Genomic DNA, 27,330 nt, shown 5'->3' with positions numbered 1-27,330 from the left:
AGTCGTGATCTAGATGGACATTACAGACAGGTCGTCCTTCACAGTGGTTGATGTGGATTCAGGTTGTTCCTTCCTTCTCGCCCCTCTCCCCCACTCGGTCTCGGCGTTGCTACAGCCAAATCCTCCCCTGTCTTTCTCCTCCGGCTTCCTGTCAGTCCAACTGGTTCTGGTGTTGGATCTTTGGGTTGTCCAGATCGTCCCTCAGGAAATGTCCATGTTGTCCACAGATAAAACAAGCGTCAACAGTTCAGAGTCGTCTTCTCTCACAGCTCTGAAGCGTGTTTAGCTTTTCTTCCTCTACGCTGATACTGGACAGCAGACCAGCGGAGGTTGTTAAAGCTCAGTCTCACACAGTTTTCAGTCCAAATGCCCAACAGGAGAGCGGCGCGCGTGATCCGCACCGAGTTGCAAAGATCCAGAGATGCACGAGGCGCTGCGACACGCTGCGCATGCGGCGGCGTCAGCTCGTGCGCTGCATGTGCGCTGCGTGTCCGCTTCAACGTTCACAATGAACCGAGCTCCGTGCTCATGATAAATGAAAACAAATTCAATAATTTCCATTGGCATGATTTATCATTTCTCTTTTTATTTCTCTTTCTTTCTACAAAAAACTGAAAGCTTTCAGGTTGGTGCTTTGGTCTCAGCTAAACCTTTTTTTGAAGGAAAATTTTATTTACAAAGACTTCAAAAATAATTTTATTTGTCGTTTTGTTTATTTATTTTGGATATTTGAAATGCCTTCCAGTTGCAGTGTTAAATGTTCATTATAATTTAAAGTTTACTGATCTTTTAGATTGTGTTCTTGCATTATAATTTCCCCATCAACATTTATTACTTAAAAATGGTCTAAAAACAACAATAATATTGTTTATCAAAAATCAAAATTTGTTATTGTGACAGGTCTACACACATATTATTTATAGTGTAGTTAGTTTATTGCCATGGATGGCATAGTTACTTTGAAAGAGTAATTTGATCACTCAATGAAAAATTCATCCATCAGCCAGAAAATGTGCATCTCTTTTCCCTCCATCGTTTACGTTTGTGTCGCTGGTGTTACATATGAAAACTATCTCCCCAAGGAAAAAGAAGAAAGCAACAATATGTGTTTTCTAAAAATAATCACAAATACTTAACTTGGATACGTAATTTTAATCTGATTATTGGATTGTAAATAGTAACACATTAGATTACTCGTTACAAGGGGTCAGATTAGAGTAACACGTTGATGACAGCATTGTTTGACATTTTTGCTCAAGGTTTTTACAGATCTTTCAAGTTTCCGATATGTGTCCCCCCCAATGATAAACTTGTTCCTACGCCCTTGCACTCATTTTCGTTTTTGCTCCCTCTCAAGGCGAAGTTGCCACTCATAACATGGTGGACGCGCTGACGTATCGTTACTAACTAGCAACGACGCTCCTCCGTGTTAGCCTCTTCCGATTGGCTATTCAGCTAACCCTCTGGTGCTTTACTGCTTGTAGCCGTTACATTGCCCTCTGTTGAGCAGGAGTCCATTATAAACCACAACCGTAGATCTCTATTTCTGTCTTTGTGTTACTTAGCGAGATAAAAGCGATCGAGACCATCGACCAGCTCAGGAGTTTTTCTTTTTTATAAACTACATCTATTTTAGCGTCTTTTAATTCATTTTTTTTTTTTGACAAAACTAAGCGCTTTGAATTATCTGATTGTTCTTGTTTTAAGATCAGATGGCTTAAATTAGAGAGCTTTAAACGTCTCTCATCTGTTTTTAGGCACGGAGCCACCTACTGCAGTGCAGCAGCCGTTAGCCGCTAGCTGCTGCTAGAGAGAAAGGGGGGACTGCGCAAAAAAAAAAAAAAAAAAAAAACACGGTCAGGATTTGTGCCTGAGTGACGTCATGGGGATCCACAGGGCTCTCTGACAGGACCGAGCAACGCCAAGCACCGATGGAAGAAGTGTGTGTGTGTGTGTGGGGGGAGGATACATGATCATCACCGTTCAGCCGGGCCGGAGGTGTCGAAGAGCGACTCTTTGCCACACACTGTCCGGTGAAGAAGCGATCTAGGCTCGGAGAATTTGGCTTTGGTCCACCATGAGAGCGCTTCCCATCTGTTAAAGAGACTGCTACCTCTATTTTTTTTTTGTTAGAGAGAGAGAGAGAAAAAAACAACACTCATACACTGGGAGCGAGAGAGAAAGAGAGAGAAAGAGAGAAGGGATAAGCAGCCAGACAACAACTATACTAATCCCCGGGACGGTCACATTCACGGCAGAGGCTCGGAGCCGACAGAAATGAACAGGGGCCGCACGAACTGGATTAAATGGTAGCGAATAAAGAGCCGCAGCGCACAAAGCGACCCTGAAGTGTTATGTCCGTTCGGCCGTGTGGTCTTTATTTGACTGGAAATGGGAGCTTTAACAAGCAGACAGAACATAGGCGTGGAAGAAGTGGATATTCCGTCCAATTCGGTGTATCGTTATCCGCCGAAATCTGGTAAGTCAACAACAGGTCGGCCTGGGGTGGGTTGCTGCTCCAAAGATCACTGCAGACGGTTTATTCTGAGCTCCATCAATAAACCTGGTTAACTAACGGGCCTGCAGAGCACCTCCTAAACCATCGTCTCTCACAATTAATGCTGCAGTTTTAGTTAAAATTATTCGTAGGACTTAAATAGCTTATTCTAGTTTATTTACAGAAGAATAAGAGTAAGATATCGGCAAGACAAAAACTATCTTTTTTCACTTTTTTCTAGCAGTGGCGTTACCATGGGGTGGGCAAAGGGGGGCAATGGCCACTCATATAAATTGGATTCCACCCTTCTCAGATAATGGCATATGCATAAATGTTATGTATATATTCATGAGAATCCTTGATAAGTTGCAACATTAGTTATTTCACTTATTCATTCTGTTTTTGTATTTTTTGAATAACTCCTTCCTCGCTCTGCCCTTAGATTAAAGCATAATCACATATTTTGAATAAATAAATAAAAAGAGGACATTTACTGTCTTTTGAAATCTTGAACATCAAATTTGACAAGTTTGGCTGACAAGAAGAAAAAGCACAAAATACACAAACATAATATTTAAACACTTGAAGCCTGAACCTACTGACAGGTTCTTTAACTTATAAGGAGGATCAACAGTTTTTAATGAAACCGAAATTTCTATGATAACGACTTATCTTACTAGAAATTTTAAAATTTATACAATACTTTCTGACGGCGCTTTTTAGGTCACTGGTGAATGATAAGCTCTACTAAATATGGAATAACAAAATATGATTTTGCTGGTATTTTTTTAATAGCAATTCAGTTCCATCTTTTGATTTATGATTGCTGGTGTAAAGCACTTTGATCAAGTGTTGTTTTTAAATGTGCTATGTAAATAAATTTGGCATTGACATCACACAAATTCTCCCGAATCAACCCCCTTGTGACTGTGAAAATGGCGGAGGAAGCACCATGCTTCCAGTTCACAATTCTGGACTTCTTTGCGCTGGTCCATCATAACAAATATGAATGGTATTGAATGATGCAAATATCATTGAATTGATGACATTGAAGTTTGTGTTTCTAATCTGGAAAAAAAAAGTTTAATGAATACTTTTGGAAGGAATTATGTGATTAAAAAACAACAACAGCACAGCAGTTTAAATGCCATGTGGCTTTTTGTCTTTGCCACATCATGCTTAGCTTCTCCGCCCTGATTTAGGTTTAATCCTATTTTAGCCTCAAAAACGAGATTGTGTCGGAACACGTCAAGATATTACTCTTCGGAGCTAAGGCTACATCAGGCATAAAGTAACATGACATTTCTCCCAAATAGAGGTCTGAAACCTCAAGAGATAAATGTTGAATGCTATTTGTTCTTAAACCTGACAAAAAAAAGCAGTGAAAGATAGAGGGATTAATGTTGATTTGTGGACGCCACTGTTGCCACGGCAGCTGTGTAAATCGGTTGCCTGAAGCAGAAGGTGATGGTGGCTGCAGCCAGTGAAACCGATCTCTCAGCCCCAGTTCCTGTCTGTGGGATCTGGTGACAAGGCCACTTTTCCCACCTGCTGCAAATAATAAGAATGTGATGAAGAGCAGAGACAAGCAGCTTCATCAATGAGCCTTTTTTCCCCTCCAGTGTGGATATGGCTGCCATTGTGTGGCAAAAATATCATTGAGAGAAGCTATAACTTCGTTCCCAGGTGGAAACCTCACTTGCTGGCTGCTTGTCATGAGTTGAGACGATGAACCACCATTACAGTCTTAAGATATTAGCCTGACCTGTCATTAGAAAGCAACATGTCCATTAAAGTTACTTGTTGTCCACCTTGAGTTTCTAAACATCTGAAAGGCTGCTTACTGACTTTTTTTCTAGTCTTTCTACATCAAAGACTGATTCATTTTCTTTTTTTTCCCATTGTTTCATAATTTAATTAATGGACTAAAATATAAATCTGTATTTTAGGCCGTTTAGACTCATGTTGGATCTGCTTTTTCAACTGACAGAACCACGTCTTTTATATCATGTTCATTTAAAATTTTTCTCACACATCAAATAAAATTTTCAATAGAACAGCACCAACTGCATAAAAAGAAGGCACACCTCCCTTTAGATATGAAGGTGTTGCTGTTTTAACAAACTCTGTCATTTTGCCTTCATTTTGTGGTTGGTAAATTATAGCAGTATGGGATTTCTGACCATGGCGTCAGTACAACAAAAAGAGAAAATAAAATGCTGAAAATTGCCAAGGACTGATGAGTCAAAAGTAGTACATGCAAAGTCTGTAGTCTTAATTTGAATTAATTAAGAAAAAAACAACTCTGCTGCACCTAATTGTCATTAAAAGGAAGGATTTCTTGCATGATTAAAGTTTTGCACTCAAAAAACCCTCCACAGTTTCCTCTGTGGTCTGGCTGTTGACTCTGCTTTAGCTGTTGGTCACAGGTAATACAACTGTGTTGTAGCCTCATGTCCCAGCTTTGTGTTTTTCCTCTTAGTAAATCCAGGATTTCAGTTCATAATCCTGTGGACAAAAACAATTTCTTCCAGTTAAAGATAACCTATGTTTTCTGAGGAGGTCGCCTGCATCTCCTGTATGGACTATCTTTAAAGCAAATGTTATCGTCCCATCCTATTTTTCTGTGTTTAATATTCACTTGACACATTCACTTTCAAAAGATAAAAAAAAAATTTTTGTTAAAGAAAAAGATTTTCAGATGGTGCCGTTACTTCCCTGTTTTCCTAGGCGTGACTAAACAGTCTCTATTTATGTCAAGAAAAAAATATTCTGACACAAATATCACCTCTTTTTGTAGGTAAATATAAAATGATTTACCTGCTTTGAAAATCAAATGAAAGGTGTGTTTCTTGTGGTTGTCATACTTTCAACATTTTTGGCTTTTCTGTCTCTGGGATATGATAATCTTTTCACAAATACTTTCAATATGGTGCCAAATGGAGCTGGATTCAGAAAAAAATCCCTCCAACAGTGTTATTTGTACACAAAGTTGTACAGCAATTTGCTAATATATATCTGAACACTGAAGTTTTTTAGCTTAAGTGACTAAAACTTAGTAACTAAAAGATTCTTGCTAAATGCTAAAAGCAAAAGCATCTTACTTTTAGGAACATTAAGTAATATGTGCTATTGTAGTTATTTCGAACACTTGCGTTGTTTTTGTACGCTTTAAGTTATAAATTACTGTAGGTCCTGGTGAAACTTTATGGAGAGCCATTTCAGCTAAAATTAAATAAATAAATAAATAAATAAATAAATAAATAAATAAATAAATCTAGAAATGAATAAATAGGAATAATAGAAAAGAAGCCAATTACTTCCTTATTTAGTTCCCTATTTATTTAATTTTGGCAGAAATGGCTCCCCATAAATACTGGACCATTGATGTCAGAACATGACAATTGACATATTTTTCTTTTTTTATAATTTTTTTTTTTTTACCATGGCTATAGTTTCTCCTTGCATTTAAGTTCATAGTTATTCCTTTAGGTATATGGGTTTGAATTTTATGGTTTCTTAAAGAACTGCAACTCCACACATCCTATTTAAACAAGGTTAAATTACCACAAAAATTAACCTTAACCAAACAATAGGAACATTTTCATCCTCTCTAACTGAGTCACTTATCATGCTTTTTTAATCTTGTATTGTTTCAAATTGGTCTAAAAGTGATTCTGTCATTCTCCTTTTGCAGGGAGTTACTTCGCCAACCACTTCATCATGGGAGGGGAGAAGTTTGACTCCACCCATCCAGAGGGGTACCTGTTCGGGGAAAACACAGATCTTAACTTCCTGGGGAGCAGACCAGTAGCAGTGAGTTTCTTCACACTGCCGATTAATTATAAAGTCTACTTTGAGCGAAAAATAGTCTAACTATATCTTGATTTGTGGTTGTCAGGCTTTTTGTTAGTACCACCTCACCATGTTTACTATTAATTACCATTTTTGCTCCATTTAAGCACATCTGTTTCTAATAATATCAAGCGACGCTGCTTCTTAAGATGTTTCTTGAAAGCTTGGGAACCACTATTTTAGCCCTGTGTTAGCTAATTTATTCATATATAGTTGAATATATTAGCATGTATTTTTTCCCTCTGTCTGAAGTTAAATCCGACCAAACTTCTTTTGTTTTTAGGTCAATTAGAACGACCACATTTATTCCTATTGGCGAAATTCCACATTAATGAGAGAAAATGTCAGAATTATGTATTAATATCTGCAAAGTCACTGTATTGACTACCATATTGATTTGTTCCTGCTGTGATGTCAAAGGGAGTTGCTGACTTTTTGGCTTCTTCAAAGTCAATTAACAGCCTGTCAAACCATCACTGATTGAAATTTATTTCATCTCAATAAACTAATTAGACAGGAAAATCATTATCTGCTGACTCCACATGCAGTGAGACTGACAGGCGACACATTCTCTGGAGAGTTTGTTCAAACTCAATCAAGAGCCTGAAGGTCAAACTGAAGAGAGCTGCACAGTCAACGCGCTCGTGCCTGCAGAGGAGAGGCAGAATTTGACACAGACGAGCTGAAGCTGATATAAAAATGCATCTCTCCCAGCACCGATCTCAGCAGTGCTTCTGCTGTTTCTGACTGCGGGGGCTAAAATTAGGCAAACAGTCTTCCCTTGATTTCCTGAGCGTATAATCCTTCTGTGGGCTCACAGGATTTAGTGTAGGTGTTTTTTTTTTAATTGAATTTTATTTTTTGCATATGCGGTTTCTTTTTTAAATGCTTTACCAGCATTGTATAATGGTGTTTGGTTTCACAGACTTTAGCCGCAGTTTTGCTTTCTGTCTGCCGCACCACACTGGCGCCACAAGTATGACAATGGCTCAGGCTATATTTATGGGTTTCTCCGAAAGTCATTCTTACACGACGCAAAAAGAAAATGGATTTTACGCCACAACGAATGAAATTGCAGAGTGGTTGATAAAAAGTAAACTCTTAGACGTTTCAAGAAGGAATAACAATAGTTTTAGGGAAGCAATTGTTAGGGTATAGTCTACAGTGAGGAAGATGCTTCATAACATTCAGAACAATTTTACAAACTGCTGCCATTGACCTCCTCTGTGTACCAACATATTCTGCACACCAGGAAGTCTACAGCAGAAGATCTGCAAATATCAGTAAATCAAGTTTTTTTTGTTTTTCGTCCTTGTCAGTACGAACAGGTTTAGTTCTTCAATGTTATGACGATATAGAACAGTTGAAAAAACTGCCAATAATTTCTCACTAATTGTTCTCACAGAATGAACTTTATCATCCCCTGCTGATATTTTTGGCTTTAGATGCCAGGTCAACAAGGTCAGCCTGGTTGGAAAATGGTCAGTGTTAAATGACCTGAGAGTAAATGTTCAAGTGAGCATTACACATTAAAGACTTGTCCAAAAGCTGCATGTATGTCAGAGATTTAAAATGTGTCCCGTTTAGTGACTGTTTTCACAATGAGAACATGTTCAGAAACTCATGATGCGTTACATAACCTGTAACTGCAGGGAAAAAGGAGATGTGAAAAAGCCAAATCAAAATGGTTCCTGCCGAAAAGAAAATGAATTTAAGACATGTTTGTGTTGCTGTATAAAACTAACAAGACGAGTCTGTAAATTTTATCTTAGTGTGAACATAGTACAAGAACTTAACAAGAGCGAGACTACACATTCATCCCACAAGACCAGACGATGCACTTTTAGATTTTAGTTTCACAAGAAAACAACAAATAAGGTTTCATAACATTTTGCCCAACTTCTAAGAATGTCATTTTAGTTTCACAAATCAGTTTTAAAAAAAGAAAAGGTTTAACTATTTACGAATCATGTTTGTATTATTCTAATTCAAAGGTTTTTGTAATTCTTGTGTTCTCACAAGTAAATTTGTCTAAACATTCTGGTCTACAGGCAAAATTAAGTTCTTTGAAATAAGCCTTTAGATTAGCACTAATATGTTCTCTAACAGAAATCTTGTGCCATAAGATCATGTTATTCACACACAAAAAAAAATAACCAGTTGAACTGCGGTAACTTATGGTTAGGATAAGTTTTTTTTAAATTTGCTCATAATGTTGGGAACTTTATTTTTTATCATCAAAACCATTGCAGACATTCATGTTCTCCCCACCAATAGGTTAGGATCAAATGCCGCAATGTCAGTTATTGCAATAATTTGGTCAAAATGTGTTAAAAACAAAAACAGAGCTGTAGGTTGTTGTTTTGTGACGTACATGGTTGCCAGTGAGGTTTCGGTGAATGGCCCGTTTCAGCACCAGCTCCTGTGTGTGTTTGTTTGTGTGGTTTGCAGGCGTGACTCCTGCTGAGCCCAGATGTGTAATAGTGCTGAATACGGCGTTATTCTCAGCCACACAAACACCCTTAAACACACGGGAGCTCAGATGAGGGGTTGTACTGTCGAGGTATCCCGACCACATCCTGCACGTTTCTTCTCCCGAGATCCTCGAACGACCCCAGCTCTCCCCTCGTGCTCATTCAGCAGCTTTTGGCTTCAGACACACAGAGAAAGAGTTGCTGGGAAAGAAACCAGAGACCAGAATCCAAAATAAACGATCTGTGTGGAGTTTTACGGCAAGCCATTTGAGTTAATATTTGATATCCTTGATGTTTTGCCTACTGTTTCTTAACTTCTTAACACTACTGCAGTTTGAAATTTGTTCACACTTAAAAGCTGTTACTCGTAACTTAACATCACATCCCTGTGCAAGTATTGCATTTTGAAATATAAATTGTACAGGAACATTGACTAGAGACTCTAAAAAGTGTGAATAATTTAATTAGCACATATTGTGGGACTTTCTAGTTATGCAACATAAATACCAATTAATGGCATTTTAAGAAAAACGAAACTGTCTGTATTGTCAGGATTGTTATTTTCACTATTTTCTCCACTGTTTTTTCAATGAGAGAATCATTGAAAAATCATTTATATATCAATAAATGTAGAACTTAATGCAAATCGGTGATGCAAATCACACTTCTTCATGTGACTTGTGTCCTAAAGAAGAATATTACAACTGGATATGTTTTCCAAGAGCATTATTTGTGACTGCTATATGCTGTCACAGCCGTACAGTAGGCTAAAAAAATAATAGTTTTTTTTGTTATCACAATAGTAGCACATATTGTGATAAATTTTATTGTGATAGAAAAAGATATCACATATCGCCCACCCCTATTAATAACTTGGTATTCTTCAGGTTCACCAATAACTAGTAAGAGTATAAAAGCTTTAGTTGACTAGTTTACACTTGTTGGAAAAATTGTAACTACTAAATAAGTTTTGCCATTGTGGTTTAAGGTAAATAATCTATCAAGACCATGTACGCAAATGACTTGCCATAGTATTTATACCAATTTTACATTTTGTTAGTAGCTAAAGTCAACCACAAAGTCAACAAGTGGAGCCAGTTGGAAGAGGTGTTTTTCTTATCAAAGACCACTTTAGTGCTGTAAGAAACTCTGTTTGACCCTGGAATGTTTTCCTATACTCTGGTCCTGTTTAGTACAGAAATAAAAGAGACAAAAAAAGAAACGCTGACTTGAAGTGTCAGCTTTGTCCCTGAAAAGACTCAATCTGAGCATTTTTTTTTAGCCCAGACTCAGCACTTGTCAGCACCAACTGCGTCTGTGCTGACCACCCAAAGCCCTTCGGCATTGAGGTTAAGTCGGATAGAGGTCATTGTGCAAACCCTGAATTTGCTGCGGTCAAGAAGAAGAATGCTGGTCTGGCTTAGGAGAAAACAAGGTTCTCACCCTCCTCTGTCTCATAACATGTATTTTACATCTAAAATTTGTTTTCTGTTTTGTGTTCAGTTCCCATATGCAGCTCCTCCACCTCAGGAACCAGTAAAGACGCTACGAAGCCTTATAAACATTCGGAAGGATACGCTGCGGCTCGTGAGGTACGCGCATGTCATTAAACAACTTGTTCAGGGTTTGGTCAACCTTTCTATTCTTAGCAGGGTTGACCAACGTAAAACTGATATCTTTAGAGGTTGTGTTGAATCATTCATGCTTTTTGTAATGCTGACATCCACATACTCATGTCAGAGGTAAACACAAGCTGTTTGTCTTGTTTTAGAGCAGAACTTATACACATTAACATAAATATGTTAAAGACAAAATGTTGTTCTTCATCCCAATGGATTTTTTTGTTAGTTTCTTTTTGATGACTATATGTTACAAATTAAATCCCAGTATTCACCCCCTTTGATTTTTTATTTTTTACAAACACCCACAAATTTAAATTTATTTTATAGGGGCTTAATTTGTTTTGCAAATCAAATTAAACCCATATAATCAACTCGAAAGAACACTTAACACTTGAACTGGAAGACATTTTAAATATCCAAAATAAATAAACAAAACAAGAAATAAAATTGATTACGAAGTGCAAACTAGCTACTTTTTACTGTGTGTCAAATTTTTGCAGCATTTTTCTGAATAGCGACTCCTCAATAATATTAAAAAGCAAAAACTAAACAAACAAGCATGCAAATGTTAATTTGCAATGCGATTAATTGATTTATTGCTTATTGTGACAGACTTAGTCTTGACATTTGTAGCTTTTATTTTTTTGCATTTTTCCCACCTTTGTCCAGGTGTAGTGAGGACCTGAAGCTGCCAGGCGACGAGGCGGCGGGAAAGAACAGGGCGTGCTACAACGTAGAGTTCACCTTCGACGCCGACACACAGGTTGCCATCACCATTTACTACCAGGCCATAGAGGAGTTTCACAACGGAGTGCCAGTGTAAGTAACAGTGTGTGTGTTTCAGGGGAGATGATGATGATGCTCTGCAACAGACCTGCTTCAGCTTTTCTTTTTACAAAGCCATTAAATATTTTTAGCTTTATGTGTTCAACTGAAAAAACCCAAAAGACAAACAGGTCTGCGATTTGGACTGCATTGATACATTCAGCTCACAAAACAAGACACTTAAAAGTGAGTTTTAGTGGAGTCCAAGTTTGATTTGTTCTTATGTTGACATCTAATTCTCAAAACATTTCAATTGTTCACTTTTTAATTCATTTGTCACAAACTGTTTCGTGTTGAATTATCCAAATTAAATCTGTCCGTTTATGTTTTTAGGATCAAAGGTGGTCGAGTCATTTATAAACTGTGAAACATACAGTTAGCTTAACACTGACAGAACGCTGCCATCTTTAGATTTTCATATTCATGCATGTTCTGCCCACCAGGTCCAGCTTTGCTTGAGAACGTTCTCCCTCTTGTTCTGAGTGTAGGCGTTTGCATATTTGGCATAAAGAGCCGTGTTTGATTTTCGTCCAAACGTAGGCGGGTGTTTCCTAATCTCCTCTTGACATATAGAAGTAAAATCCCTTAAATGCATCTTTCCCTCCTTTGATGGAAATGCATTTATGCAGAGTTTCTAGGACGTTCATGCTACCCGATGGCTTATTTAGCAGCTTCAGTGTACAGAAGCAGTGAGGTTTTCTTCCTGCTGACCCGTTGGTCCCGCTCTTTCTGCCCCCTTGCAGTTACCTGCCACAGGACAGCTCGCTGCAGTCGGAAACGGTGCATTTTAAGAGGGGAGTTTGCCAACAGTTCTGTCTGCCCTCACATACCGTCAACCTCAGCGAATGGGCGGACGAGGAGGTAAGCCGCCCCATACTGAAAACAGGCTCGTGTGAATCTGCAGGAGTGGGAAGGCGGCCTGTTCAGAATAACAAATGCTCTCTCTCCTCAGCTGCTGTTTGATATGGACAAGGAGATCTTCCCTATGGTCGTCCAGGCTGTCGTAGACGAGGGAGAAGGTAAGACGCTCTATCAAGCATCTTACCTTGATGCGTGATGGATGGCGTGAAAAGCACTGCAGCAGAATTTGAAGCTAAGGCGATCCGCTGCGTTTTGTCTTTCCAGATCATTTGGGCCACTCTCACATCCTGCTGGCTACGTTTGAAAAGGTAAAGCCAGGCTGTTTTATGAGTCAGAACCAGTGAGGCTGCAGGAACATAATGCTCTTACAGCTAAAAATAGGCTTTTGATTTTCAGTTTTTCACTGTCTGGGTGCTTGAAATCCTTGAAAAGAATTTCAGTCAGTTGTTTTCAAGGTTTGGAAAGTGCTTAATATTCAAAACTGCACAATTTTGTAATAAAGTGCAATCAAACGTTTGATTTGTAAAATGTTACTTGCAGCTGAAACCAGATATTTTAACACATCTAATGAAAAGACATTAGGTGTGTTAAATATATTTTATATTTTATTTTCATACTTTATTTTCACTGCCTGAAGTTAAATCAGTGTAAGCTTTTCTTGTATTAGTTCTGTTAGAATTACCACAATTATTTCCATTTGCAGAGACTTTTTTGTGTGACTTATTGTGTTTAAACAGAGCAGGAAGGTAATTTACCTGAACACAATCTGCTGTTTGGATTGTTTCGTTGTAATGAATATTTATTATTCCTAACGGCTCAGTGACTTCTATTTTATATGTTATTTCAGGACTTTTTGTTAAATTAGTGTGTTGCTGTTGAGCCTGTATAGGGTGTGTGTTAGAGAGACATTTCTAAACATGCTGTAGAGAGTAGAACACTATCGCAAGATGTTATTAATAACAGTAATAAATAATATTTTTAACTCCAAAGTGTGGTGCTGGAAAAGTTTGGCATCTTACCTTGAAAATGTTTGAAAAGTGCTTGAATTTTACTGAAGGGAAAACATAGGAACCCTGCTCTGTAACAGCAGCAAACTCTTAAATTAACACAATTCTTTGCCATGTTTTCAGCATATGGATGGGAGTTACTGTGTAAAACCTCTGAAGCAGAAGCAAGTGGTGAATATACTTGTTTTTTTTCTCCTCCCTTCCTTCCCCTTATTGTGTTGCTGTTTTTTAATACAAAATATAAGTTCCTGTTCATGCTTGACCCGTGAGACCGTCTGACTTTATTGTGTTTCTTTTCCCAGGTGGACGGAGTTAGCTACCTGCTGCAGGAGATCTATGGGATCGAGAACAAATACAACAGTCAGGAATCAAAGGTGGAAAGAACAAAGCAAAAAGAATTTAGCCGTCTTGCATCTGAAATGACATGGCAGAAAAATGCAACAAATTAGTGTAGCTGTCTCCTTTATTAGGACGGCTCTTTTAAAAGTGTCTCTCTTTTTTTTTTTTTTTTTTGCCTGCAGGTGGCCGACGACGAGATCAGCGACAACAGCGCCGAGTGCGTAGTGTGCTTGTCTGATGTGCGAGACACCCTCATCCTCCCGTGCAGGCACCTGTGTCTCTGCAACGCCTGCGCAGACACGCTGCGTTACCAAGCAAACTGCTGCCCTATCTGCAGGCTGCGTGAGTTTACCTCGCTAAATGCTTTTTCAAGAAAGCGGCTTCAACTGGGAAACTTCAAAATTCATCCTTACAATCAGCTTTTTATTTTATTGCAAGAATTCAAATTGCATTTGACATATATCTATAGATGTATAACCAATGTGTTCATTTCTGACAAAATCTTTGGGTTTGGGAGACTATTTGATCAACTTTACAGAAACACGGTTTTGTTGCTCGGTTTACATGCATGTTGTATTGTTTTTATTTTCCTGTTAGCCTTTAGAGCTCTGCTGCAAATTCGAGCAATGAGGAAGAAGCTCAGTCCTCTGTCGCCCACCAGCTTTAACCCCGTCATCACCTCCCAGACGTCGGACTCGGAGGAACATTCGGTGAGGCGCCGCTGAAACAGGAAGAAGGAAATAATATCCCTGTCCTACGCTAACCTCCCTGGTGTTCTTGCAGCAGGCGTCCGAGCATATCCCGCCTGGCTATGAGGCCGTTTCTCTCCTGGAGGCGCTGAACGGCCCTCTGAGCACGTCCTCGGTGGTTCCTCCTCCTCTCCATTCGGGTCCCAGCCAAGTAACCGGGGTGCTGCCACCGTACAGCAGCGAGCCCCACCCTGCGCCGACCCGATCCCTCTCGCCTCTCGACCAGTCCAACTCCAGTCAGGGATTAAAGCTAAAAAAGAGTGGCTCAAAGTGAGTCAATTAAAAACCTGAATCTTTACCGTTCAGATCTTTAAGGCATCTTCAGTCAAATTCGTCAGAAGATGCAGTTCAGTAAAAACAAACCTTGTTGCAGACTTGTTGAAATTCAGACCAGCAAGAAGATCATTAAAAATAAAAATTGTGAAAATTTATGCAAGGGAAAAACCAACCAATATATATTAATTTAACGTTTCCAAAAACTGTGTATAAAAGTATTCCTATTGTATTCCCAGACTGACAAAGTCTGGATTTTGATTCAAGTGTTTTTCATGTCTGGATAAATATGGAAAAGGAAAAAATAACAATGGAGAAATCTACCAACTTCAGCCCATGTCACATATGCATCCTTTCTCCCTTCTCTTTTTGCGTCTTTCTTTTCTTTCTTCCATTGTTCCTCTCTTGCTTATCCCCTTCATCATTTGTCTCCTATATCCATTCCTTTAGTAGATTTTTCTTTCTTTTCTAAAACAAGTAGGAATCTTAAAATCCAGGAGAAAAAATGTTGTACAAAAAGGGCAAAGCTTGTACTGCCAGTTTAGGTCATCATATCTCATGTAATGAAAAGAAAATATTCAGAATCTGATGCAACTTTGTTTATTTCAGATCACTTTCCCAGAATTCCTCTGTGCTTCCGGAAGAGGAGGACGAGAAATCTTGCAGTGAATCGGATGCGTGTCGTCCCAAACTGGCTGTGGACCAGCAGGAGGTGTGTTTCTGTGTCTGCATGTTTTATAAAGAATGTGAGAGGAACATGAGTTTGCACTTTTGCCTTTGTGTGTTTTTTAAATATCGGATCACGCAGCACTGTAAGCTTACTGCGGTGTCTTTCAGTGCGGCGTGACTCCAGACAGCGAGAACCTGACCCTCTCCTCGTCAGGAGCCATCGATCAGTCGCCCTGCACCGGCACCCCTCTGTCCTCCACCATCACCTCCCCTGAAGGTACGTAAAAATACAGAGACACAACTCCAGCCTCAAGCTTTTCTAAACCTGATCCGACAGACAGAAACACTCAAATCATTACCTTTAGTTGATAACAACAAAACAGCTGTTGTTCATCAGAGTAATTCACATTTTAGAAGTCGTTGCTGATGAACATCATTTTAATTAAATCAATTATCAATTAAAACAAGAATTAAGAAGGTTTAGTTTTTTACCAGCATTATGTCTCTATCAAGAAGGTGCCACATCCAAACAGAACGCCAGAGCTGGTGTATAAAAAAAAGTACAAAAGCTGGTGAAATAAAATAATGCAAATTGGAAAGTAGTAGAAAAAACCCCCCGGTAAAGAACAGTTATTAGAGATTTCTCAGGATAATCTTAGAATGAGGCATCAGAGAGGCGGAGCCAGGGACAACATAATTTATGAAAAATTAAAGATTTGATGTCCTGGAATGATCCTGCCCTTAACTTATTTAAAATACTGCGGTGGGACCTTAAGAGACCTACCTGTGAAGACATGATCTGAAGTAACATTGCAAAGAGGAGTGAGTCAAAATTCCCTCACACCAATGAGAGAGGCTGTTAAAGTCAGATGGGAAATGAGAGGTCGTTTGCTAAAGGTGGTTTTACAAGCTGCTGAATCATGTGGTGCACCAATGTTCCCCCATGACTGCATTTAAATGTCAGCTGGTTTTGTGGCAGATGTTAAAATTATCACAGCAGGACAACAATTCAGTAATGACAGGTGACATTGGCGGAACAAGGTCATGAACAACAAAGTTTGAATATTTCAATCTTTTGACCTGTGCTGTACAAACAGATTGATTAAGCGTAGGGTGACTGAACTAAGCCTTATGGTGCATTCACACCAGCTCTGTTTAGTCCGCTTTAACCCAACTCTAGTCTGTTTCCCTATACAGTCTGGGTTCGCTTGGGGAGTTGTGAATGTGCAATCGAACTCTGCGAACTCTAGTCCGGTCTGCTTCTCGGTTTGGTTGAAGCGAACTCTTGTGTGGTTCTTAAGCGACTGCATATGTGCAGGTATGCACATATGCAGTCGTCCATGGTCCAGATCATCCATGGGTGCAAGCAGACTGGAGGCTGATCCAAAAGCAGGAAGCAAACCATTGCAGAGTGCATTCTGGGTAAATCCAGTCAAAACAAATTCAAGGGTCTAACTCTAGTGGGAAAAAATGCTTGTGGTCTTTTACCAAAGACATAAAAGAAATCCTTCCACTGCAAAAATCTGACGCCACTTCATTTTTGTTTAAATTTTGTGAAGAATGAAGCTTCTTTGGAGGTTTTCGGGTTGTTTTCTTCAGTGGTTCTTGGTGCAGCGCCACCACAGGCGAGGAGATAGACACGTTTTTCAATTAGTTTGGATCGTTTGTCACAGTGCAGTGTGAAAGTGAACTGCATCGACTGAAAATGTAACAAGCATTGCAGTTTTGAACAGAACCTACGGGACTATCAGGTGAGAAAACACTATTAGAGAGAGGGTGAGTGTCTTCATGATCCGGGGGAGCTCATAGTGGAGCCACTGCTTCTCTGCATCAAAAGGAGTCTGTTAAGGTGGTCCAGGCATCTGATCTGGATGCCCCCTGGATGCCTCCCTTTGCAGTTTCTCCAGGCACGTCCCTCGAGGACCAAAGCATTTTTTTGTGTTTGCTGTGCAGAGGAAGAACAGATCCTTGTTTTTGTTGAGGTTAAATGAAATATACACTGGATATAAAGTAGAAAATCATCCAAATCTTGAGCTGGTGCATCACTTGTATCTCCTTCTGTCCATCAGACCCGGTGAGCAGCAGCCTGGCCCAGTCAGTAATGTCCATGGCCTCGTCCCACTCGCAGCACTCTCACATCAGTGCTGACACCATGTCCTCCATGTCAGGGTCCTACCTGGCCGGGGCCGAAGCGGAGCCTGCGGGGGCCGACGAGGTGGGCGAGGTGGACGGCGAGGAGGACCGAGACGCTCCCATGGAGAGCCGAGCTGCACCGCACCAGGACGGGGTGAGTAAGAAACGAGAACAGAAACGGCTGCACGACAATCCTGTTTATCTGAAAGAATCTTGAGATTTCCCTTTTTCCTTTATTCAGGAGTTTTCTAGGGAGTCGAAGGGACACAATTACTCTATGGCTGTAGAGGAGCAGGATTCAGAGGTCACTGTAACACAAACACAGGCAGAGTCACTTGAGCTCATTTTCAATTTCACGTTTTACAGAATTTTGCTTTCTTGTTTTCTTTCAGGGAAATGACGTAACAGAAGAGGATTGCTCCTCTCCATCAAATGGGAAAGGTAACTATGAGACTAATCCCTCACCTTTTGCCCCAAAGCAGCTCACCTCCCTCTACATTTGTTACTCTTCAGTCATGAAGACAGCGTATGTTCCTTCTCATTAAATATTTAATTATCCGGACAGCTGACCTGCATGTGCATCTCTAAAAATAATGAGAAAAAGAACCATACACATGCAGTGGCATCGTTTGTCCTCTAGATGGGGCTGTCTAAGCTTTAATGCATTCGGTTTTGTCTGAATAAGTGTAAATCATCTGATCTGGGGTGAATATTTAGGTATTTTAATCACAACAACAATCAATTAATCCTTGATTATATTTAAATCAAATTGATTCTAACAGGGTTAAAAGGGGACAAAAGGGCTGCTTTAGGTTTCCTTAATGATAACTTATGGTTATCATTAAGTCTGCTGTCTTGCTTTTTTCTTTGTCCTGCATCTTCATGATGATGGAGAGACAAAAGTGCCACCATTTTTGTTTAAAAATTAAAATAAACACCCAGATAAACTAGGGTGTTTTCACACCTGTTTTATTGGGGACCAAAATTGAAACATCTGTTGCATTTTCAGCTGGTGCGGTTTGGTTTCACAATGCACTGTGTCAAATGATCCAAACCCTTTGAAAAATGTGTTCCTCCCCTCACCTGTGGAGGCGCTGTACCAAGAACTATTGAAGGAAACAACATGAAAACCTCTGAAGAAGACACTAAGGGCAACTTCCTTCTTCACAAAACGGAAACAAAAACGGATGAGATTAGATTTTAGCGGTTGTAGGATTTCTTTTTTGTCTTTGGCAAAAGACCAAGAGCAATTTTTCTGCTAGCTCTACACACAGAGGTTTTTTGGGTTGTATTTACCCAGAATGCACTGCACTAGAGTCTGCTTCCTGCTTTTGGAGCGTTTTCTGGTCCACTTGGTGTTCACGTATGCATTGGAACCATGTAAGAGTTCACTTTAACCGCACTGAGATCTGGGTTTTTAGGCAGATCAGAGTTGCGCATTCACACTTCCCCAAACGAACCGGACTTTCCAGGCAAATGAACTAGAATTCATTTAAAGTGGACCAAACGTGGCTGGTGTGAATGCTTCCTCAATTTGTTACAGATTGTTTTCTTTTAATTATTGTATTTACAAAAAGTATTTATATTCATTTCATTATTGAATAAATAAATGAATAGTGATTCATTTATTTAATGGTGGGCAGCAGATTATCTATTGTATCCATCCGACAAGTCAGTGGGCGGGTACAACACGGCTCCAGTCAAGTTGATTGGTCTGATGTGAGCTTGCTGTACATCTAACATTGAAACACAGTAATAATTTAAATTATTTTATGGTGAATTGTTGTAGAGGAAGCATATAATGAATTAAATATATTCTGAAATAACATGAATTTCACCTTTATCATTTGTTTTGCAAATTACTGACACATTTATATAATTATGGATAACTTAGAATTATTTCAAAATTTCTTCAAAGTTATATATATAAAACGTAAAGATTCACTCGTCTATTGGATTCTTCTTCTTCTAGCTCTCTGTGCTACATAGATTTTTTTATGTGTAACAAAGGTGCAATTTGTTTTTTATTTCAGTGTTTAATCAGAAAACTGCTCCTTGTTTGTGTGTGTTTGTGAGTGAGGACAGTGAGCGAATGAAGGTTAATCAAATGGTGGGCGTGAGTCGGGGGGTTCTTGGAGTTTAATGCAAACATAACGAGGTTAGCTGTCAAACTGACAGCATAAAACATGTTTATGTAAATTAGTTTCTCTGTAAATGGTGTTTTTGTGGGTGTTTGTTGGGACCTAAAGACCTTCCAGGTTGAGTGCACCTGTGCAGCCTGCAACAGAACGTGTGGGTTTGAAATCACGTGTGCGTATGCATGTGTGTGTGTGCATCTATGTGAGTTATTGCAGATACATCCAGAATGCTTCCCATTGGTTTTTGAAAATGGACAGAAACACTGTAACCTTAGTCAACTTGTGAGGACTTATGTAAAGTCAATAGAGAGACAATAAAGTGAGGATGGTTGTTTAAAGGCAGTGAATTCATGCTCAGTTTCATATTCACAGGTGTGTCCATGGTCACCATTCAGGGCGAGAACAAATTGGGTTTTTACATTTTTTAAGCCACAAATATCCACTGACTTTTACTGGGTTCTGCAGCTGTTTTTGAAAAAACAAACACACACATTTTTCTAGACCAGAAGCCTTCACATTTTGTAGGTCTGGAGCACTTTCCTTATGACTTCTCTGAGGTTTAGTAGAGAGACAAGAAAAAACTAAAAAAAACCTTCTGGTTGTCTCACACCCCTATTTAATCACATGCATGACTCAGCATGTTGTGGAAAATACATTTTAAATAAAGCTGCTTACATCTATTTATTATTATTATTGAGAATTGCTGATATTGAGTCCTCACTTAGTAACTCCATCCACTCTGAAGATTTTAGTGCTTAAAAAAACACAGTTTTCCAGTTTTCCCATTAATCAAGTTGTACATTGATTAGTTCTAGACTGCAGGCTGTCTCTCACACATTTCTTGTTTTGTCCAAATAATTTTAAACCCCTTCAAAGTGAAACCTCTGTGAAAAAAAGGAATATTTTTTTTTTGGAAAAGCTGTCGGTTTTATCTTTACAAGGGGGGAAAATGACACATTATTTTACTCAACCAATATAATATTTCAAGCCCAGGCTTGAATGTTAAAACTATTTGACCAGAGAGAAATAAAGTAGAAGAAAATTGTGCTTAAAACTTTCAATCTGATTTGAATGTTTAGTCAGAAAACAGTCAGCTCCTGCAGCATGATGTCTGTTCTGTCAGTAATGTGTTTCCATATTCCATCATCTTCATACATTTTCTTGTTCTAATTACATCTGACACCCATTGGATACATTATGAGATCCATTTTAGAGTGTAAATGCTTTGTTTTCCCTGGTGTAGAGGAACGTTGCTGATGTAGTGTGTGAAGCAGAAGGCCAAACTTAAACACATTTGGTCTAAACTGAGTCCAGACCCTGTGATCGTTTAGCAGAAAACCTCCTAAAGATGGCTTTTAGAGATGTAGCTTATCTCCAGTTTCCATATTCACCATATATTCTGATTGTTGTTTAATCATTCTCCACTCCAGCATGGCCTCCTTCCTCCTCCCTCCTCCTCCTGCTCCTCCCTGCTCGTCTCACCCCTCTTCCCTCCCACCTCCACCCCCCCTCACGCTGTGCCTGGCTGCTCTTGTTTGACCTTTGCCCTCGCTTGCAGGTGGGCGGAGCAGGTGTCCAGAGTTGGCCAATAACAATCAGGGCGTCGCCCACTGTGACACGCCCTCTTTGGGGTTGGATAATGAGCAGGCTCCCGACAGCCGATTCGCCGGTGAGTGGCAACCTGTCGAACATGGACCAATGAGAGCTTGAGGATAGAGGAAAGGAAAAGTGAGAAGTGCATGACTCGGCAGCCGCAGTCAAAAGTGTCAACTTTAAATAAAAAAGGAAGTTACTAAGAGGGGTTTTATAGCAAAGCATGAAGATCTGGTGCCTTACTTCTTCTCTTCATCCCTATCCGTTGGTGTTGTGGTTACTCCAGTAATTCATTTTCCCAGTACTGATTCGCTGTGCACTGTTTCCTTCCTCTTCCTTTGAGCCGAAGCCCCGTGAGTTTGTGAGCGGGAGCATCTGTCGGGTGTCTGATGAGCGATTTCCGCATGCAATCATTTAAAAGAAATAAAAAATTTAAGAATTTGTGTGCGTGTATGTGTGTGTGTGTGTGTGTGTGTGTGTGAGTGAAACTGGTATTTCTTGGTGATTCAAGTTCATGTTCGGTGTCTGCCAGCTCTGAGCCGCTTTGCAAAAACATCTGCACATCCCGTTGTCATCCATCATTCTGACCCCTCCATTCTTTCCCCCAACCCTCCTGTTGGAAGAGCTGAGGGTTCTTGGTTGGAGTCTGACTTAGTTTACAAGTGCTTACGCCTTACAGCCAATGATCAGAAATTACAATAACAAATAAAAAGTGAACACAAATGTTGGTTTTCTGAAAATGATGTGTAGTGTGTGGATGAAACACTCCGTTGCGGCTCCTTTTGCATGAATTACTGCAGCAGTGCAGTGTGCCATAAAGGGACTGTAAAAAAAGACACTACTTTCAAAAGGTTTGGTCAGTTCAGACTCTTCTGATGTTGCGTAAGTGGTCTAATACAAGCAATGTAACAGTTGTTGCACAGTTCCTAGATACTTAGGGATGTTATTACTGTCGAAGCTCCGACTCAGCCTTTTAAATCTCCAGTAAACTTTTAAAAATCTACTTTCAACTAAAAGCTGCTGCCTACACACCTTTTTATACATCAGTTTTTCCTTTCACTGAACGTTCCTTCATTATAGTGGGTTGCAGCACTCTGTGTAGAGCCTGCTTGACTAAAAAAAAATCTTATTAACTTTTCAACTCATGAGTCTTCTCCGTGATTGTCTAGGCCAATATAATGTAAAACAATAGCATTTCTGTTGGCTCTGTTTCAGCTGCTATATGGATTAAATATGATTTTTTTCCTTAAACACACATTTTGATTTGCGCTGTACGAGTTCAAACTTCCCCAAAACCTTCAGCTTTGCATCTTTCTTGGTTTTCAACCCTTCCGCTCTCGAGCTCCCAGATCCCCCTCATCCCCACGATGATGTTTTATGCTGAACGTTGTGACATGTTTCCTACTCGTGTGTTGTAAAAGTTCTGTTATTTCTCTGTTTCTCTCCTTCTCGATCCTGCCATCGTTGTTCTCATCCTCTTCTGTTTTTTCCTGAACATTGTTTCCTTTCCTGCCTCCCCCCCCCATCTCTCTGTCTCTTCTTCGCCATCTTTATTTCCTCTTTGGCTCTCTTTCGGATGGACAGATGAGGAGTCGTGCCCAGTGCACATTGAGGACTAGGTATGGAGTCATGGTTAGATGAAGGATTAATCATCAGGGGGATTTTGGAGCTTTATTTTTCCTATTTATACTGTACATAGAAACAAAATTGTAATAGGAGTGATAGTCACAACTGTGGGACTTTTTCACATTTTAACCTGATTTTGGCTTTTCAAAATAGTTTGCAGGTCTCCATCATCCCTTTCAACTGTAAAAGGTGGTTTTATAAAGTAATGAAAGCATTTTTAGGTGTTTTTTTATCTATTTAAAATCAAAACATACTTAATTTTCTATCTTTTCTGGTTAAAGAAATTAAAGGATATGCTGTACCAACTGATTGAAGTGATTTTAACAAACAGTTGCACAGTGTGGGTCTAAATGTGGATAAAACATGTATCTTTAATGTGCCCCCATAATGTGTAGCACGTGTTCAATAGGGTGGAAAATGTAAAATTCACAGTTTTCTGCTGCGTCCTGATGCAAACGCCACGCTTTATGTTGATAACGTAGTGCGAGTTGAAGAAACGCGATCATTTAAGAAGCGCTCGCATTGATTTTGTAACATTCGTCACATGACTGAAGCTGAAACAATGAATCAAACTAGTCGTGATAAATCAAGTATTGAAATTGTCGTAGTCTAATTTAGTAATTAATTCATCGTTAACTGGGGTATACAAGCTAAAAAAGAAAAGCTAAAGCAGGTTTTGCTGTCCAGTTATTGATCAGGAATTCCAACAAATAATCAACAGATCAGTCCCACGCTGTATAGATGTTAAGTCAAGCACTTATAACATGTTAAAAGTATTTTTAGCTGCAGATGCATCCCTTGGTACAAATGAACAAGCAAACATTAAAGGAATGCTACGTTGATGCATGTTAGGTCATGAAATGCTTATTTTATGATTTTAAAAATAACATATAAAAGATGTTTATTTGCACTTTTTATATTATATCTAATTCTGTAAAAAAAAAAGTGGCTAAATATAAAATTAGCAGAATATTTCAGTTTTTTTTTATCTCATTAATTGATGAATCATTAGAATAATTGATTCCTAAAATAACGGTTGTATATTTGCGTCTTCTTGTAATGCAAGGCTCATATGTAGTGGAGCAGAAGGGAACGGTGGGGTGAATGTCCGGGTTAAAAAGGACTACACCAGTTTAAATTACGCAGTAGACTCAAACCCCTTTTCTCCTGTGAGAAATCAGTTTACTTTGAAATTAAAATAGGTTTTTCTCTAACAACCTTCAATCTGTTCTGTCTGCATTGATTGTTTAGTGTAGAGATTTAAAGAAAATTCAGCACAGTATGACTGGGTGATGGCGTAATGGTTCTGTTTTTCAGACTTCATGTATCTCGGGGGCTTCAGGCCTGCTCTCGATCCGCTCTCCCACCACATCTCCACCAGCAACATTAACCTGGCGGAGCAGGGGGCGGAGAACAGGGACGGCCAGAGTCCCAGACATCCCCGCCGCGGACCGCTCATCGTGTAACCAGTCTAAACCGCCCCGCCCAGTCAGCCTCCCCACCCCCCGCCGCCCTGCCCTTTGGACTGTGGGTCCCGACCATCCGTCTCAAGATTTCTGTCGCCGCTGGAAACCGGCTGGAGTTAAACGAGGAAGGAAGAGGAATCACATTTCACATTGTTGGTGCACTTTTATCACGCGTTTTCCTCGTTTCGTCGTCAGTGACTATTTCTGGGAATGATTATCCTTCTGCTATTTTCTTATTTATTACCTATATAGGGTTATATGAGAGCTCTGTATTGTGTTAGTGTCTTTAGAGAAATACATGCTGCTCCTCTTTCTCTACCTTCCTCCTTCCTTCCTACTGATCTACCAGCCAAACAGTCAGGGGCTACTGTGATCGGCAATCTGATTTATTACTACTAACTTCTTCCTCTGTGTCAGAAACTGTGCTGTGAGTGAGTGGTGGGACACTTTGACCCTAAACATCGTCTCTCACTGGAGTCAAACGACGCTGACCCCTCGCTTCGGATCAGGGAGCTTCATTCTCAACGTTTGCATGCAGCTTTTCACGTTTTTCCTTCCATTCCTTGTCACGCTTTAGAAACTCCTGAATGTAAATTTAGAAGAAGAAGAAGAAGAAGAAGAAGAACATTTTTTGATAGCTGAGCCAACAAACGGTGGCCAAAATAAACCTGGAGAAACAGACATATAAGGTAGAATGTAGAACAGCGACGGTGGATTTTATTGAAAGGGGATCATTCACACTTTAAATCTTCACTTAAACTGGAAATAAATCCAAACTTTGATACACACAACCTTCCATCTCCATCCTCTCCTTCATTTTAGCATGTCAGTATTAATGCAGTGCAACAGCAAGTACGACCAAGCAATAAAAAAACTCCTGCACCTCCATCTTTTCACCTCCTGCACTAGTTTAGAGCGGACTGTGTTTGCACTTCAAACCTTTCAGTATGTTCTGATTGTCTTCTCCTACTTTGATGTTGCCATTATGAAGGGAATCAAGGTGAGGAAAACCTCCTGCAGGGCATTTGAAAATGATGTAGCAAGGATTTTCCTCCACCCTCGTCCTCCCCCAGAAACCTCTCCGATCTTCCCGATCCGCCCGCCTCCTCTCGTTTGTGAGCCTTTAGTTGTTTTTTGGTTTTGTAAAACTTTTGATGTATATCTCACCTGTTGTCAAATCGTTGGTGTTTTAATTTGTTGCAGAACACTGTGCTGTTTCTTAGAATGTGGATGAAAATATGTGAAAATTTCGTGAAGAGGTTTACATAATCGTGCAAACATAACGGATAACTCAAGAGGAACAATACCTACAATTGATGCACTATTAGCAGACTCCTAGACGACACTTTCCGGTGCATGAGGTGATGACAGAAGCAAGCATGTTAGTCTAGGTCAGCCTGCACCCTCCTGTAGACTTGATAATGGACCACTGCACAAATCTGAAGCGGTACCATGTCTTTCTGTCGTGTTGCATTTCGATTGTTGGCGCCCTGTTTCTATTGGCCTGCTCAGGTCAAGACTTCTGCACTACTATAACCCAGCTGCAAACAGTCACGTGATCACTGTCTGAATGTTCAGACAGCGCTGCTTTCTGGCACCAGTCTCAGTATGATATCACAGGAAATTCACAAAACCCCACTTTTCTAGAGTGAAAATGAGAAATAGACTTAAACAGACAATAAAGATTTTGCAACTAAACGGCCCGAGTGATTTTCTGTGTTCTTTTAATTTTTTTCTTCTGAAACGTCTCAGTGATACTGACCTTGCACATGGAAATGCATGTCATTAAATTAAAATTGAAAAGTACATTTATTAAGTGGAAACTACGTATTATATAGATTCATATATAATACGATTTTTATTTTTATTGTTGATTTCTGTTCATTTTAAGTAGATGATTTGGAAAGCAGAATAAATCAAGTTTCTTTGGATAGGACATTTCAAAGCAGCTCAAAGTGTTTTATGTCATAAAAGCACAAAAATCAACAATTGAAACTTTTGCCATTGTTACATCCATTTTCTTGCACCCTTGTCCCTTGGTGGGGTCAGGGGGGTTGCTGGTGCCCATCTCCAGCTAATGTTCCAGGTGAGAGGTGGGGTCACCCTGGACAGGTTGCCAGTCTGTTGCAGGGCAACACAGAGACACACAGGACACACAACCATGCACACACACACTCATACCTAGGGGCAATTTAGACAGACCAATTAACCTGACAATCATGTTTTTGGGCTGTGGGAGGAAACCCACGCATGCACAGGGAGAACATGCAAACTCCATGCAGAAAGACTGGGGCTGGGAATTGAACCCAGAACCTTCTTGCTGCAAGTCAACAGCTCTACCAACTGCGCCACTGTGCAGCCCCTGCTGTCATTACACATTTGGCAAAATTTGTAATTTATTTTTAATATATAAATATAAATAAATATATATAATAAATATAATATGTCACACTGACTGGTGATTTAACTAAGCTCTATGAGTACGTTACATAAAATGATCAACATTGCTTGTTCATAGACATTGTATTGAAGAATATTATTGGGAAAATTGAGTGGAAGAAAATGCTTGTGCAGAAAATGCAGCAGGAATACTGGAGCTCTACTGAAGTTGCTGTGCAGACAGTCCACTGTTTTTCTACCAGTTTGTCTTCCCACAGCTCTCATGCTGTAGACTTTGACATTGTCGTAACATACACTTTCTGTATCATAAATCTTATTAGTGACTTGTCTGCACCTGCTGTCTGTTGTTAAGGTGTGGGCGGTGCTGCAGAGACACTGACAGGCTAAAGTGAAGACAGAGCTGAACCTTATCGCTTCCTGTCATTTCTAATTTTCCTCTGACGTGTTTAAAAACAATCAGGATAAATTGGAAAGTTACCTTTGGAGTTCTGCAGGGGTGGCTGCAAATAAGAACATTATTTGCCATAATTTGACCTTCTTGTTTTTGTTTTTTTTATTGAAACTCATTGTCTCATTTACAAGAGAGACTTGAAACATACAGCATAAAACAGTAATAATACAATCTACTTAACACTTAAAATCAATACCATGTTATCATCTGAAGGGTTTTTACTAATAACTAATACAATTTCCTTCAATGTACTGAGTACTTATACACACGCTTATCAATAAGCTAATATTTCTGTTTTAAAAATCACTTTTTACTCATATAAAATCCACATTTTCTGAAAGATTAAACTTTG

At 39.5% G+C, this 27,330-nt stretch overlaps 1 protein-coding gene across 6 annotated transcripts; it reads left to right on the top strand.

Moving 5' to 3' along the window:
* Window positions 1-1,493: 1,493 nt before the first annotated feature.
* Window positions 1,494-25,825, top strand: rnf157 (ring finger protein 157). 6 transcript variants are annotated; one of them, XM_017310947.2, is made up of 20 exons: window positions 1,496-2,479; window positions 6,195-6,313; window positions 10,330-10,418; window positions 11,118-11,267; window positions 12,017-12,134; window positions 12,226-12,292; window positions 12,399-12,442; window positions 13,265-13,312; window positions 13,444-13,515; window positions 13,663-13,822; window positions 14,078-14,190; window positions 14,264-14,499; window positions 15,112-15,214; window positions 15,340-15,448; window positions 17,241-17,458; window positions 17,546-17,608; window positions 17,697-17,745; window positions 21,001-21,111; window positions 22,620-22,654; window positions 23,979-24,080. In XM_017310947.2, exons 1-19 carry the CDS (start codon window positions 2,392-2,394, stop codon window positions 22,652-22,654), a joined length of 1,992 nt encoding a protein of 663 aa, XP_017166436.1. In that variant the 5' UTR covers window positions 1,496-2,391; the 3' UTR covers window positions 23,979-24,080. The 6 variants fall into 6 exon arrangements, with proteins under 6 accessions (XP_008435208.1, XP_008435210.1, XP_008435207.1 ...); XM_008436986.2 differs by lacking the exon at window positions 22,620-22,654 and having other exon boundaries at window positions 1,494-2,479; window positions 17,340-17,458; window positions 23,979-25,825; XM_008436985.2 differs by lacking the exon at window positions 22,620-22,654 and having other exon boundaries at window positions 1,495-2,479; window positions 14,267-14,499; window positions 23,979-25,825.
* The last annotated feature ends 1,505 nt before the right edge of the window (window positions 25,826-27,330 follow it).

This window comes from Poecilia reticulata, chromosome 19 (assembly GCF_904066995.2).
Source record: "Poecilia reticulata chromosome 19, P_reticulata-male-v2, whole genome shotgun sequence".
NCBI lineage: Eukaryota > Metazoa > Chordata > Actinopteri > Cyprinodontiformes > Poeciliidae > Poecilia > Poecilia reticulata.
The sequence above is the reverse complement of the archived record's forward strand: the minus strand, read 5'-3'. Positions and strand labels throughout refer to the sequence as shown.